This window comes from Medicago sativa, chromosome 1, assembly GCF_051527215.1.
Source record: "Medicago sativa cultivar Bolivia chromosome 1, Bolivia_mono, whole genome shotgun sequence".
Classification (NCBI taxonomy): domain Eukaryota; kingdom Viridiplantae; phylum Streptophyta; class Magnoliopsida; order Fabales; family Fabaceae; genus Medicago; species Medicago sativa.
Window position 1 is genome coordinate 58,897,811 of NC_140749.1, and position 16,829 is coordinate 58,914,639.

The 16,829-nt window shown below is 33.3% G+C and overlaps 3 protein-coding genes across 3 annotated transcripts; 2 read left to right on the forward strand and 1 right to left on the reverse strand.

Moving 5' to 3' along the window:
- On the forward strand, window positions 1-2,585 carry LOC146955833 (putative homeobox-leucine zipper protein ATHB-51). The gene is made up of 3 exons (XM_085724163.1): window positions 1-186; window positions 536-867; window positions 2,091-2,585. Exons 1-3 carry the CDS (start codon window positions 96-98, stop codon window positions 2,367-2,369), a joined length of 702 nt encoding a protein of 233 aa, XP_085580289.1. The 5' UTR covers window positions 1-95; the 3' UTR covers window positions 2,370-2,585.
- Window positions 2,586-4,065: 1,480 nt separating this feature from the next.
- On the reverse strand, window positions 4,066-6,277 carry LOC146955834 (large ribosomal subunit protein eL24-like). The gene is made up of 5 exons (XM_085724169.1): window positions 6,201-6,277; window positions 5,784-5,859; window positions 5,566-5,667; window positions 4,550-4,698; window positions 4,066-4,393 (listed from the first exon to the last, which is right to left on the reverse strand). Exons 1-5 carry the CDS (start codon window positions 6,209-6,211, stop codon window positions 4,240-4,242), a joined length of 492 nt encoding a protein of 163 aa, XP_085580295.1. The 5' UTR covers window positions 6,212-6,277; the 3' UTR covers window positions 4,066-4,239.
- Window positions 6,278-8,654: 2,377 nt separating this feature from the next.
- LOC146955835 (uncharacterized) lies at window positions 8,655-14,985 on the forward strand. The gene is made up of 4 exons (XM_085724178.1): window positions 8,655-9,024; window positions 10,010-10,972; window positions 14,049-14,096; window positions 14,178-14,985. The coding sequence occupies exons 1-4, from the start codon at window positions 8,824-8,826 to the stop codon at window positions 14,604-14,606; spliced, it is 1,641 nt and encodes a 546-aa protein (XP_085580304.1). The 5' UTR covers window positions 8,655-8,823; the 3' UTR covers window positions 14,607-14,985.
- The last annotated feature ends 1,844 nt before the right edge of the window (window positions 14,986-16,829 follow it).

A 16,829-nucleotide genomic window follows, 5' to 3' on the forward strand; every position in this document is an offset into this window, starting at 1 on the left:
TCTTAGTGGTCCTTTCCATTACCAAAAACACAGATAAGTTATACTTATAGGCCAGACTAGTTCCAGTTGAAGGGGAGTGAAACAGATAGATAATTATGGAATGGAATGGAAACACAAGAAGCTTTGTTCCTCAACCAGAGTCTTCCTTAAGCTTCCTCTACAACTACAACCAATGCTCATATCAAGGTAAAAATTATCATCACAACACTAGCTACTCTATTGCATTCATCTTTTTATCATCATAACATTGCACCTAATAACTTCTAGAATGTAATTTAGTAACCCTATATTTAAACTTATGGACAAAATTTATATATATTTTCTGTCTAACCATGTATCTATAGTTTTTTTTGCTGTATCTGGCATATATATAGCTTGGTCAACATTCATTCAAAATTTACGAATGTTTGGCGCGTGCCAGTGTCCAACGTGATATCGACACATGTAACTACATACAATGACTTTCATTCTCGTATATTATTATCGGTGTATCAGTGTCCTAAACTTTAAAACAATATTTTGTGTGTTTGTTAAGGAATGATGGAAGTGAAACAACAAGACTGGACAGAGACAATGTTCCCAGAAATGGAGAAAATGATGAAGTATGGGAACTTGCAAGAAAAGAAAAAGCGATTAACGAGTGAACAGATGGAATCACTGGAGAGTAGTTTTCAAGAGGAGATCAAACTAGACCCTCAAAGGAAGATGAAGCTTTCCAAGGAGTTAGGGCTACAGCCTCGTCAAATTGCTATTTGGTTCCAAAATAGGCGTGCTAGGTGGAAGACCAAGCAACTTGAACACTTGTATGATTCACTTAGACACCAATTTGAGGTTGTGTCCAAGGAAAAACAGCAGCTTCAGGATGAGGTACGTTAACATATGTAATATGTATACTATATACTATGCATGTATAGTGAATATTTTATATGCTGAAAACAAAAAACATGATAAATATGTCAATGAACAATACCTAAATGGTTACGGCTGTGTTATTTAGATGAGGGACACAAGCGCAAATAACTTTATTTTGGCGCATACACAAATGGAAAAAAAGATAAAACAAAAAACACTTAAATAATATGTTATTTTAAATAATCAAATGGTAAGTATTTGTGTGTGTCTAAATGGATTTCATTTGTGGTTGTATCCATTTAAGTATTTCTCTATTTAAACACACGTTAAACAATACCATGTAGACGTCGGATCCAAGAAGAGAAAAATAAATTATTTAAGGTGAAAGAAAAATAATAAAAAAATCGAAAACGTATAAATATATGGTGTTGATATTGGGTTTTTACGTAAAAAAAATTTAAAATGGTCAACTTTTATTTATTTTGTCATAATCCTTACGGTAGTCCAAATTTCAATGAGGAGGTAAAAAGTTTGACTATATTTCAACAATGAAGTATATGTTTTTATTTTCGGTGAACTTAATGAAGGCAAAATATAGTTTGGACCATCAAATATATTACTCCTACTTACACCACCTCAATATAAGTCATTGATATATTATAAATTTATTCTAACGGTCTGGATCTTATGATGAAAAAGTTATTACAATGTGTTATTTTAGTGGTGTAAGTTGGGGCATTCTATTTGATGGTGTAAACTAAATGACACCCTTAATGAAATCATGGTGACACTGTAATTTTGTTGAAACTCAAACGCGTAACTAAAATCATGGTTGCACAATGTGATTTGTGATTCTGCAAACTCACCGTGAATCCATAAACTCATAAAGTTGATCAGTTTTCTCTTATTTATATTATTGGTGTTAAGTAAACTTTCAAAGTGATTGTATGTCTCTCTACCATGTCTCTTTTGTAGACACGGTTTACCAATATGTATGTATGTATGTGTTTATTTTAAAAATCCATAGCACTGCAACTTTGTTTCATGATTTTATAATCTGAAGTAAATTGAAGATACTTTGCTACTTTGAAGATACCATGCTACTTTAATATTTAATACTATTGTCTAAAGTAAAATAGAGTTTAATTGGTTTTACTGTTAAATTTGAACTAGACATGTGACATATACTATGCTAATCCATGCAAATTACATATATAAATTTGTTGTTCCCTGTTCAGGTTGTGAAGTTGAAGGCTATGTTGAAAGAACAAGGTAACTCTTGTGGTAGAATGCAAGGTTACTATACAGAAATGTCAGTGGAAGAAACAGAAACAGTAGAAAGCACATCAGAGGCAGCTCTACGTTGCTCCAACAGAGAGGTGAAGGGAAAGATTCATCAACAGTTGAACATTGATGAAGGAAACTGTTGTTTCAATTTAGAGGACTATAACATTAATAACAGTGTTCCACTATTGCCCTACTGGCCTGCCTCTGTACCTTATAACTATCACCCTTAATTATATTATTAAGTAATCTTTGTTTGAAGTTTGAACAACAGTTTTATGTGAGTCTGAGATTATTTAATTTTACTGGTTGTAGTATGGATTAGAATCGATAATAGTAGATGGTAAAGCATTTAGGAACTGACATTAGGAGTAGGATAAATTATTGCTGGTAAATAAAATGGCTGTCAGGGCAGACATCAATCAAAGTCACTTCCATATTGCATGAAATCCTTAACTGTTGCGTACTATTATATATATATATATATATATATATATATATATATATATATATATCATTGTTTGGTACTACTATTTCTAATGATCTTTATTCCTTACATCATATACACAACTTCACGTTTTTCCTGGGTGATTAATGGAAATTTAAGAGATTGCTTCATTTTGCACCAATTTTCTCAAGCTACACGAAGAATTTGAATTATCAATGCAAGCAGAAGAGTGACAACTTCACTATTTCTTACGGTGAACCCCTAAGTATAAGCCATAACAAAATGATCCCCATAATCTCTTAAGCAAAGCAATCCACAATGGTTGTCCTAGAACCTTCGGGCAATGTAGCATCTACATATTGAACTTGAGAGTTCCACTTGTAGACCTCCCCCACCCCCAAACTCCCTCCACTCTATTGGATGCAGCCTGTGATTATGGGTGCATTTGTAAAAACTAGTTTTGGATAAAACTAATCCTAATAGCTTTTCATTTAGAATAAAAAAAATGTTTTTTTTTTTAATCCAAAACAAACACTTCAAAATGATAAAAGTTTTTTTTTTTTTTTTTTTTGAAAAAATCCAACCAAACGCAACTCATATTTGACAATAGCACATCAATAACTCTAATAGCATGGACTCTCCCTAAAATACTTTGCACTGGTTCATCCTTATTCTTCCACAACTAAGTGTTACTGGTACAACAAACGCCTCTACTACAGACACAAACCTAGTACAGACAACAAAGGCAAGCTCAAGCACATCATTTGATGATTAAAAGTGCTTCACGCAAGCCTTTACTACTATCCAACAATACTTGCTTTTCAAACATCTGAATAAGAAATACATTTCATGTTGTTTCAACCCCTATCTCTCACAACATGCAAGCAGTCAAACAAGCCACATCTCTTTACCCTGAAGCCATTCTCAAGTTGGTACACAGTTACAGCAGACTCAACATGGACACACTCCCACCATCTCTTGGATTATTCAGAGCTGGACATTCAATTCACGTTTATGGGGCAACAAAAATGACAAACTATTTAGGGGCAACAAAAAAAATCCAGAGGAAATGAACTACTTTCAGATAAGGGTTGTTACGCAAACCTACTAGTATCATATAGTGATGATAAGAATAACTAATGTTCGAGAACCCTATCTCCTAAAAAGAACCAAATCATTACTTCAAAAAAGGAATGAGCTATCACATCAGTTTATAAATCCAAATTTCACACATCAGAGTGAATAATTATCTCTTACCAGAAATATAGGTTAGTTCTGAATGATTTGAAACTAATGTTTCATAATGAGTAGTTATATGATATTAAAAGTTAAAACATTAGGTAGATCAAAAAACCCATGATCTATTTTCGCCAATATTCAGGGGCTTTAGTCATAAAAAAATCCCCAATGTGTGGCATAACCAAAGACAAATGATTGTCAAGCATGCACTGTTAAAAAGAAACTGCAAGTATTGAAGAGGATTGACATGAACTAAAATTTGCTCAACGGAAAAATCTAAACAGTAACTAGGAAATCTTCCAACAAAAGTTTGACAAGATAGTAGAATACAAGATTGATCCAACAAAAAAATATCGATGCAAAAGTCTCAAAACTCTATTCAAGTGCTAACCAAAATTGGAAACAACACTAAGGGTTCAACGTTTCCCTCCTCCACCACCAAGCTTAGGACCTTTTGATGCACCCTTGGAAACATTGCCTTTTCCAGCAGATTTTTGTGCCTTGGCTTGACTTTCTGCATTCTTCGCCTTCTTCTCATCCTTTGTTTTCTTAACCCTCTCCTTAATTTCACTGCAAAAAAACATAATGACTTCAGATGGTGAGAAATGACAGCAATAGCAATTATTCATATGTAAAAACCAAGAGTACATATAGACTAAGAACAAAGATGATGTAATTAATGACAGTTGTATCTACTCCATGCAAGAAATAAGAGAGAAAACACACCGAAGAGCAGCTTCTCTGGCAGCATCGCGAACCTCTGGCTTCTCTGATCGTTTCTTCTGAATAACTTCCAAAGTAGCACCAACAATAGACCTTGAGTACGGCTTTTTGGTAGCTCTACGCCTCTTTTTCACAGCTTCTTGGGCAATATCCTGTCACTCACAGGTACGCATAAAAATAAGCATGCAGCCATCATAACAGAAAGGCAAGTAGCATAGTAACACCAACAGTAACAGAAAGGCAAGTAGCAGAATAACATGTTTAGATGTGTGTTATAACTTCCGTCATAATCCTACGACTTCAAATTACACCAAAACTTCAAATTACACCAAAAATTAACATAAAGGCAAGTAGCATAGTAACATGTTTAGATGTGTGTGGTATAACTTTCGTCATAATCCTGAGGTAAATCAGAAATATAAATTTACAGCTTAAAGATATTAAAACTTGTAACAAGTACAACAAAAGTTTGTCACATAGTAAAAGTTCCTTTGATAATCAGGTTATACAAGCTACAAGTACAATTGATTAGCAATTGATGATAATTTGTCACATACAACTATGCAAAGTAATCTCAAATATTAATATTCATCTTCTTATGTTGCTTCCAAGTATTATATATGTAATAGTACATTGTACAGTAATATCAGAAGGATGAATTCACAGCTTAAAGGTCTAAAAATAATTCCCCTCACAGTGAAGTTTATTAGATGGCAATTTTGGTTTACGTACTAAGGGCCCGAATAGATTGGCTTATTTTTGAGCTTATGCAAATAAATAAGCTTCTATGTATTACTCATAGGTTTGTCAAGGTAGTTTATGAGACAAACAACATAAAGGTACAATTTTCATTAGTAAGAATTTACGAATTAACATAAAAGCTTATTTATATGCAGAAGATGTTTTTCATAAACTCAAAAATAAGTCAATCTGAACCTTAAATACAACAGATTTGCTACGGAATATATGGTTTCTATGACATACAAATATGCAAAAGTGATTTAAGTAGAACTTTTCACCTTCTTATGTTGCTTCCTGTACATGGCAGTCCATGTAAGCTTTGAGGGCTTCAACTTGTTGTGAAAATACCTCTTACATTTCGAGTTGACAAACAGGAAAACCTGAAAAATCAACAAACACAAACCATCACATAAGCAACGAATCACGAAAAACATCATAGCACACATCAGATTCAAAACCCAATAACAAACTTCAATCTCTGCCAATTTAATATTACCTGAGAATCACTACGGATAAATCTGATCCCCCTCCCAGGGTAGATCTTGGCACCACTGAATCGGCACAATTCGGTCCTAACACACAAATATAAAATACCCATCAACACATTTGTTAAATGCATCCATTACTTACGATAAGAAAAGTATCATTATCACTAACAACATTTCAATAATTAAAAAAATAAAGTTTAACTTATACAGATTTTTAGCTAATGATGTCACATTTCTACCAATAATCTCAAACAGACTATAGCGAACTAATCCATTTTCATTTTCAATAAAAGATGTTAATTCAAACCAAACTATATAAATTCGACATTAAATTTTGATAATTCTAAATCGTAAACAACACTGCAGAAGGAACAAGAGAAAGAAATAGAATCAAAACAAGACAGATCAGATCAGAGAAAACATACTTGAGAACCATGTTGCTGTTGGATTTTGATTTCTTCGCTCCTCCTCTTCCTGCCCTGTTTTTGGTGCCAGAAACCCCAGAAAACCTTGTGAGTTATATGTTTATATAGTTCCATTTCTCTTCGGGTTTTCGTCTGTTCTGGGCTTTAAGAATAGGCCCATCAGAATTTGTTTTCATTGTATACATAGAGAATTTCTTCTCCCACCTTGTATCCTTCTCGCGTGCCCTCTACTCTGACTATTTTACCACGTTCGGATTTTAGTAATTCATAACAATTTATTAATTAAACAGAATTTCATAATATATTTACATTAAAATATTCAGGAAATTTTGATTCGAACTTTGTTGACCGTCTAAACCTCGTATGTTACAATGTCGTCCACATATTGACCATGTTTGGGATTATACAATCTCAATACAATAATTGGCTAGTTCGGATTATATAACCTGAAACATGTCCATACAATTGAAAAACGGGAGCATTAAATGGTTTGACACACTTCATATTATGTAATATGAACCAATCAAATACATGACTTTTTTATGGTCCACGACACAAATCCTTTTATAAATTGGTATGTTTGGTTCATTTGCAAATCTACACCATTAAACCATGAACACTTATCTGTGTTGATGTCAACCTATCTGACTTGAAGGATCAATTGGACCAAATTAACGATCGTCTCATCCACAAAGACACAACAAAGGTGGATAGTCTTGAATGTCGTTGTTCTTCGATCGACTCAAACAGAAACGCCAGGTTCAACCAAATGAAGCTCTGGAATAACGACCATGTGAGAAACATGGTTTCTATATTTAGTTAATATAGTTCAAATAGGGTGATCGAGTTAGACGCTTTCTTGGACAGATCGTTACAAGATATTTAGAAAATTTTGATTCGGCACAAGACTTACGAAGAAACCAGGGTTTGCGTGGATATACCATATGAATAATTTAGTTTGACTGACCCGTGATCTTACTTGTGTTTATTTATGTTGTTTTACATTTTTGTATTTTGTTGTTGATTTATCTTGTTGAAATTATGTTGTTGAAATTGTTATGTTTAATTTATGTTGTTGTAGAATTTGATTTAATGACAGATTTTCTATTTTCGGTGTTCTCAACACAATTCAAATTATATAATATGAAATGTGTCAAACCTCGTAAATCACAATTTTAAACGTAGTTTGCGACATTTCAGATTATTTAATCTAAATTAATATTGGGCATGCATTCAAATTAGAAAAATGATATTTGTACAACTATTTTTTGACAACTTTCCCTCTCGTACTCACATTATGTTTTTACCTTTTCTCTCTATTGCTTTAGTTTTTGTGTCAATGCTTCATTTTTTTTTTTAAGTTTATGGTTGTCACAAAAATTGTCATCAAAATGGTTGTTTGAATAACACAACTCTTCCATTTATATAATCTTAAACGGTCCAAAATTTGGACGATGGTATTGTAGGCAAAATTATATAATATGATCCATTAACAATGATTTGTGTTCAAATAAACACGTGATAAATAGATGGTTAATAAGTTGCAACACATGACGATATTCATCATTGCAACAAAAAGTTTTTATACAGTCAACAAGTCGTAGTCATTTATATATGTGTGTCTTTAACCGTAATTATATTTTTGGTGGTGATTGGGTTTGAACCTGAACCTTGCATATATTATGCATCGTCGTTTGTAAAAAAAAAAAAAAAACTTTTCATATAAAGTTAATTACATTTCTTAATACACGTGAAATGTCCAAAACGTCATATAATTTAAGACGGAGATAGTGTAAATTAGGTTATCAACCGATTTGTTTCAAATCAAAACTAAACAAGACATCTATGAACCATAGTTTTGTGAGAGGTGAATTTGGACAAACTAATTAACTTTTTTTAAAGAAGACAACCAGACTATTTTTTTTTTGAATAATGGAAGACAACTATGTAATAAAAAACTTAAATGATTAACTTGTTATAATCATCTAACTTAAAAACCGCATATAAAATGTATATTACTCCATCCGTTTTAAAATGAGTGTCGTTTTAACAAAAAAAAGGTTGTTTTAAAATGAATGTCACTTTACTTTCAGTTTTCAATGCAATAATAATTTTTTCTTTTCAATCGCACCCTTCAATTAATACTATATACACTACTTCCAAAATATTATTTTTTCTTTGATGAAAAACAAATCAATAGTTCATTATGATAATTTGGTAAAATAACACATCTCCTTCTTTTAATTAATGTATTTTTTAGTATGTGTTTAAAAATATTAAACGACATTTATTTTAAAACGGAGAGAGAGTAAATCAAAAGGATCTCATCTGCAAAGGTGTCAAACAGAAGTTAATGAAACTTTTATGAAAAATAATTTAAAAAAATCCATAAATTTTAATATATAATATAATATAATATAATATAAATAATGGGTGTAGTATATGGGAGTGGTGAATGATGAGGATGATGAAGGATCAAATTATTTATAGTTGAAGATGACACCTTACTGAATTATTCAATTAAATTAACCGCGAAGGCAAAAAAGCAAAGTTTCTGAAAAAATCCAATTTTCTCTTTTCTTTCACTCTCACTTGTAATTACAATTTTTTTTGGGTCAAACAAATGGGTGGCGGACACGACGATACCACCACCGAAAGCAGCGATTTCACCTCCGAAGACGAAGGCACAGAAGATTACCGTCGCGGTGGCTACCACGCCGTTCGAATCGGCGATACCTTCAGCTCCGGTCGTTATGTCGTTCAGAGCAAGCTTGGTTGGGGTCATTTCTCCACTGTTTGGCTCGCTTGGGATTCCCATCATTCTGTTCGTTCTTCTTCCCCTAAAAATCTTCTCTTTTTACATTTTTTTTTATATTTATTTAATCACAAATTTCATTTTTTTTATAAAGTTTTTTTTTTTTAATGTTTTTGGTTGAACAATTTGAGGGATTAAGTAAATGATACTTTGAATTTTAGGGACTGGGTAGCCATTTAGTGATTTGGGGCAGTTTGGATTGGCTTATTTTTGAGCTTATGAAAAATAGCTTATGTAAATAAATAAGCTTTTGTGTTAATTCATAAGTTCTCCCTAACCAAAACTGTGTCTTCATAAGCTGTTTTTTCATAAACTACCTTGACAAGCTTATGAATAATAGATAAAAGCTTATTTATTTACATAAGCTCCTTTGCATAAGCTAAAAAAATAAGCCAATCTAAATGAGCCATTGGTTTATTATCTAGGAAGAATAGAATACCTTGAATTTTAGGGATTGAGCAACAATTTGGGTATTGAGCAATTTAATTTATATCTAGGAAGAAAATAATGCTTTGAATTTTAGGGATTAAGGGCTTGTTTGAATTGGCTTATTTCAACTTATCTATTGACATAAACAATTCTGAGACTGATTGAGAGAACCTGTGAAAACAACTTACGGCATGTTCATAAGCTGTTTTCAGCTTATTTTCATGACCTCTCTAAGATAGCTTATGAAAACGACTTATAGCTTATATGGGAAAAAGTAACTTTCTTTTATCTTTTGTTGTAGAAATGATTCATACATAAGCGCTTATCATCAGTTTATGTTATAAGCTGGAAATTAACTGTTCATCCAAACATTGGGACAGTTTTTATCTTTTGTTTTTGGCCATATTGTTTTGGTTTGACATGTTTTTTCACATTATTAGTTTGTCTTTGCTTTTTTGTGTTTTGGACAGTTTTTATTTGTCGTTGTTGGCTTTATTGTTTTGGTTTGACATGTTTTTTCACATTATTAGTTTGTCTTTGCTTTTTTGTGTGTGGAGATTTGCAGAGATACGTGGCTTTGAAAGTTCAGAAGAGTGCTCAGCATTACACAGAGGCTGCCCTGGATGAGATAACGATTTTGCAACAGATTGCAGAGGGAGACACCGATGATAAAAAATGTGTGGTCAAGCTTTTAGACCATTTCAAGCATTCTGGTCCAAATGGACAGCATGTTTGTATGGTTTTTGAGTATCTTGGGGATAACCTCTTAACTCTTATTAAGTATAGTGATTATCGCGGAATGCCTATCAATATGGTTAAAGAGATATGCTTTCATATTTTGGTTGGATTGGATTACTTACATAAGCAGCTTTCTATCATACATACTGACTTAAAACCCGAAAATATCCTTCTCTTATCAACAATTGATCCGTCTAAGGATCCCAGGAAATCTGGTGCTCCTCTTATTCTTCCTAATAGTAAAGACAAGGCTATGCTGGAGTCAACGACTGCAAGAGACACTAAAACATCAAATGGAGATTTTATTAAGAATCATAAGAAAAATATTAAGAGAAAAGCCAAGCAAGCAGCTCATGGATGTGCTGAGAAGGAGGCATCTGAAGGAGTTGATGGTAATCATGAAACCTCTGGTGCTGTAGAATCATCTCCGAATGCAAGTTCTGCAAGAGAACAAGCTTCTAGTTCTGCTGGCACTAGTAGGTTATCGGATGCGGATGGAATGAAGTTAAAAGAGCAGGGCAACAGAAGAGGAAGCCGCACAGTGAGACAGAAACTGCTTGCCTCAGCTGATGTCAAGTGCAAGTTAGTTGACTTTGGTAATGCTTGCTGGACATATAAACAGTTTACAAATGATATTCAGACAAGACAGTATCGGTGCCCGGAGGTTATCCTTGGATCAAAATATTCTACATCTGCAGATCTTTGGTCATTTGCTTGCATATGTTTTGAGCTTGCAACTGGAGACGTATTATTTGATCCTCATAGTGGGGACAACTTTGATAGGGATGAGGTAAGAATTTTTTTATTTATGTATTTATATGTTTTATGTTTTTATGTCATCACTCCAACTCTGTATAGTGAAAATATTATCTGTGTTAATAAGTTGCTGGAGTTGATTAATTTTATGGCTGCTGTGTTTTATTTAGTTGTTCACATTGAAAGGGTTATCTATGTGTAAACTTTTCCCTGTCCAAGTTTTTGAAGGTTTTAATAAAATAACACATACAGATACACTACTTAATGTAGATAGGAATTCAAATTTTAATGAATCCTGTAATACAAAGCTATAATATCATAAAAACCCCAATTAAACCAACCACACAATGAAGCAAAACCCATATGCTGGAAAAGCATTTTTTAAAACTTCTGTTAACCGAAAACTAAAATTTTAACTATTTGTGAATTGGGAATGGACTAAATATCATGGAATGCTACACATAGAGCCAGGGCGTGCATCAAAATCATTTATGGAGCTCTCTGAATGAAATGTCTGCTGCTTTACATTTTATGTAACATCCCATGCCTTATTCATAATGTTAGCCTTTTCACGTTTTCTTGTTTATATGAGGGGACTTTTGTTGTGAAGGTGATGTGTTGGCCGCATATAACTGCTACTGGCAACGCTGATTGTGGAGAATTTTGAAGCATAAGCTGACTATCTCAAATGTTAAATGTGAATGATGAGTATTGGAAGTTTCTAATTCAATTTGTATTTTAAAAAATGTGGTTAAATTTTTATTTATGTTGGAAAAAATGAGTTTTAGAAGAAGGGAAGAAAAAATCTCAAGAGACAATAGGCCGTCTTCTAAAACAGAGAGATAAAAGGGAATTTTTTTTCTTTGAATTTTACTACAGAAAAGTTATCCAGTCTTGATAGAAAGTACAAACAATGTTATAAAGATGACCCTCGCCAAACATCAAAGAAAAGTCAAATATAAATTCTGTCAAAAAGGTACATGAGCTAAAAAAATAATTCTTTTATAAAGGCAGAATCCATGCGTTTCCACGGGTTGTCACCACATTTCTAGCAATAATGACGTAAGTAGGGAGTGTTTTGATGAGTTTGTAATAAAACATAACTGTAAGTACTAGAATGGGAGACTATTCAATACAAATGTGTGCAATTAATGATCTTTTATACATTGCCCTTTTACAATGTTTTGAAGATTCCAGGATAAGAACCTACTTGAATTTATCTATTAGATGACCTTATTATGGCTAATGAGACAAATAGAGAATTGGTGCCATAGTTGGAAACATGGAAAAATCATTATTTCTCAAGGTTTTCAACAAACCTAAAAAGCTCTATTGTGAGGTTTAAACTTAGTTATGGGTGGATAATGGGATGTATTTAAGGTGGTAGGTAATGATAAGAAGCACATAAGGTTAAACTCTTTCTCACTCTGCTTCAGTGGCAGTAAGATTTTCCTATAGAATTAGGGTGATTGCATGTTGATTGATGAATAGCATGTTAGTTTATGTGATCTGAAAATACTAGAATGGGTTCTATAAAAAGATAGTACTGATACTATACTATAATGGAAATTAAGAAACCACATTTCCATGTACTGAATTTAAGGTTGAGTGGGTCAAAATGAATAGAAGACGAATGATGCAAATTTTAGGGCTTGCATTTTATAAAGCCCAGATTTTAGGTATGCATTTGATGATTCTTGGCCTGGGTTTTCTCTTGGAGTAGTTTCTGATTAAGTTCACAGTTTGGCATAAGCAAGGAGGACAAAGCTTTTATGGCCTTGTGTTTTGTATGCTGTCATTTGTTGTCTTAGGCTGGAGCAGGATAAGGGGATAACTCAAGGGGAACCCTCTCCTTAGAGTAAAAAGCATGGTTATTAACCACACATTCTCAAAGTGGAAAGGGATAGGCGGCCATCTTGTTTTACAAGTTGAGGCTGACCAGAAACAAAAAACCATGAGAGGCTAACCAGAAACAAAAACCATGAGAGGCAGACCAGAAACAAGTCGAGGCAACTGTCCTGCACAAGATGCAGATGCCTATTCTACTATCCCAAGTCCTTCGTAATTATGTTGCCAGAATTTCACAATTCACAATTTAATTTTGCAAGTCATCCTCTGAGGGAGTCAAAATGGTGGATGATACTCCTACATCCACCAAAAATTTTATCCTGTAATTCTAGTCAATTTGTGAAATGATTTGGGTCAGACTTGAGAGTCAATTGGAAAATCCTGATTGATTTTCCCATCCCTATTTATTAATTTGTAAGCGAAAGAGAGGGGAAGGAGGAAAAGCCCTGCTATTTCATATTTCAGAACAATCAAGCAAAACTAAATTAGCCTTCCCCCCACGAATGACTTCCCACCATTCTCTTCTAAATGAATTTTATGGAAATTTTGATTTCCCAGCTTGATTGGATAAGGCACAGTTGTTGTTGATGCCCATCACTGTCTTGAGAATCCAACTTTATTATCTTCCTTTAGTTTAACGGGTAATGGCAGCAATCCTCTATTTCCAGAATGGAATGCATAAATCTTGATTAGCTCATAGCTTGTTGTACTTTGAACATCTTGTTTTAACTGTAATGTTTGTCACTTTTTAAAATCATTTAAGTTCGAAAAGATGATTTTTATACTACAGATAACAGTTAGTCACGAATATTATGATCCATGAGATGGAAAACCAACTTTATAGTTTGCAATTCGACAACCATGCCTGGAAAAATATCTGTCCAAATGAGGATGTTGTGTGATGTCTGTTGGTTAACTACCTGAACTGAGTATTAGATAAAGTAAAATTCGAACTTACTAATGGATAAAAACACACTTACACCAAAATATATAATGCAAATCAATTAATTTAGGCTGATTATTTTTTTGTTGAGGAAATGGTTTGGTTTATGTCCTGTTTTTTGATGCTACTTACTGGATCTGTGCTTATGCATTCCAGTTTCAACATAATAACTTGCATTTCTGGCGAGTGGCCATGTGGATTCTTTTGTTATGTTAGTTCTATCTTTAATTAAACTTTGAAATAATTTTTACTCGCATTTGTGCTTTGGTTATGGTATTAATGTCTGATGTAAGCTTGCTCTATCTTTAATTTATCTCAGGACCACTTAGCATTAATGATGGAACTTCTTGGAATGATGCCGCGAAAGGTAATAAATTTCTTCCATCCATTTCTTTTCATTTACGATCATTAGTTCACAGTTAACTCGGGTCTGGATTATAATTCTCAGATTGCACTAGGGGGGCGTTATTCCCGGGATTTCTTCAATAGATATGGTGATTTGAGACATATCCGTCGGTTGCGATTCTGGCCCTTAAATAAAGTGCTTATGGAGAAGTACGATTTTAATGAGAAAGATGCAAGTGACATGAGTGACTTTTTGGTTTCTATCCTTGACTTTGTTCCTGAGAAACGACCTACAGCCGGTCAATGCCTGCAACATCCGTGGATGAATGCAGGTCCCCGTCTTTTGGAGCCATCAATGCCTTCTTCTAATCACAACCCTGGTGCTGAAACTGCTACTTCTGACCAGAAGAACAAGGACAAAGATGAGAGGGAGGCCATGGAGGCTGGAATTGGAAACATTGCTATCAATTCAGATTCTAAACCACTCATGCATTCTCCATCAAAGAAAGTATTCCAAGGCAGCTGCAAGTAGTTCATCTTGATAGAGCTCTTTCCTGGGTGACTTGACTGTATTTATGTTCTCCGCATGCCCAATGATGTGCGTGTGAATTGTTTCCAGGGCTTGTTTTTGGAAATGCTGGATTGGATGGGGTTGTACTTGTTTAAAGCTAGGGGCCAGCTAGTTCCTTTGTGTCTGCCAGACATCACCATAAGGATACAACATGAGCTCTTACCATTAAGAATACAATTATGATGTATCCTGTTGATTGTTTCTCTTGTCAAAGATGTGATGATGGCCTTTGTTCCTTGTTAGCATTGACTTGTTTGTGAACAGTTGTTCATTGTCATGTATGTACTCTTGTGCCGAATGATATTCTTGATATATGAAAACATTGCTGACATGCTCTGAATTATTCTTCATTTCTTCAAATCATTTTTCAATATTAGTATCGTAGTAAGAGGTAAGTTGAAAGCAGAAAAGGGCCTGCTAGAGGGGGGTTATAATTAACAATTTTGTTATAATCAAGTGTTGCTTTTGTATTGTTAGTTTCCCCCCTCCTTTTGAGTAACAAAAAATCTAGGGGAAGTCAAGGGTCTGTCATAGAACCCAGTAATGGACTCTTGGCACAAATGAGAATGAAATTTAGATGCTATTTTGCGGGTCAAGATCATCTCTTTTTAATGAACACTTCTATTTAAAGAAAAATAGATTCATGAAAAATTATTTGGAAGTGCGGATCTAGATAGGTGGCATTTAGCATCGGGATAATAATAAACATCCCTATCATGGTCAAGTTACTTTCTTACCGATAGATCAAATAAAAAATACATTGTTATCATAGTTGCTCAACACTAGATTTTTTCTCACATAATCTTTCCCAATCCCATCATCATAATCATCAACAACAAACTCTCTGGATCCCCCATTTGTTTTGCAGAGAGTAAAATCAATCAACTTTTACCCTCATCCATAAATGATATGCAAAGTGCGAATACCCAGATTGCCTTGTATATTTTTTGCTGTCCCATAAGGTGTCGGAAAATGATTGTTCAATAACATATCTCCTCACTATATATAATTACCAAACTATCTGTCAATTTTTTTTTTACCAAACTAGAAAATAAAAGTGAGGAAGAGCGGCAAAGTTTTTTTTTTTTTTTTTTGACAAGAGCTGCAAAGAATTATATACTTAACAGTTTGGATTATTAGGATATGTCAATATCTTTTATAATTTTTTTTAAAGGATCTTTTATATTTAATATGTATCTTTATTAGAATAAGTAAATATCTTTTACATTTAATATGTATCTTTTATATCTGGTAATGTTTTGATAGTCAAGTCAGTAAAATGATACATTAGTATGTAAATATCGGTATTGATTTAACTATCAAGACGTTAGCAAATATAAAAGATACACACTACATATAAAATATATTTACATATTTTAATAAATATACATACTAAATATAAAAAATATTTCCCTCAAAAAAAATAAAAAAAATATTTACATATTCTGATATGGATATATAAATCTTAATTGTTAATTTGATAGGGTAAGGAGAAAATTGTTAGTAGCAATATCTGTACCTTGCCCTCGTACATAATATAAGTTCAATGTTCCAATTCATACTACTGAGCCACATCTTTAAAGACCTTATTAGACATATTATTTTTGTTATTATTATTTTTTCATATTTTTTTGATAATTGTTCAACTTTTCATATTTGTTGTATAAATCTCTCAAAAAAAAAAATTGTTGTATAAATATTATTACTCTTTTTCATGAATTAATCTTCCCATTTAATTCAAAAAATCTTTGTGTCTCCCTCTACGAGTTTAACCTCTCCAACATCCCAAATTAATCCCTCTTTTCCCATATCTCACTACCCTCTCATTCTTCAACAACTTCATTCACCCATTTCTCCTTCAAATTCTCAAACACATACTTCTTAAAATTCTAATTTCAGTTGACAACTAGTGTCTCTTTGCCTAGTCACAAGAGCAATGAATCAAATACACAAACCAAACCCCAAATACCTTCTTACCACTAAACCTCTCTCAGTCTCAGTTGAGGCAACCTGTGTTAGCCAAACACTCAAAAGAAGTGAATGGAGTGATGACATGATCAAAGAATTTGATGCCCTAATCCAACAACAAACTTGGGATCTAGTTCTAGGGCCGCATAACAATAATCTCATATGGTGTAAATGGAAGTCAATATATGACCATAACAAAGCGCCACACACTTGGTG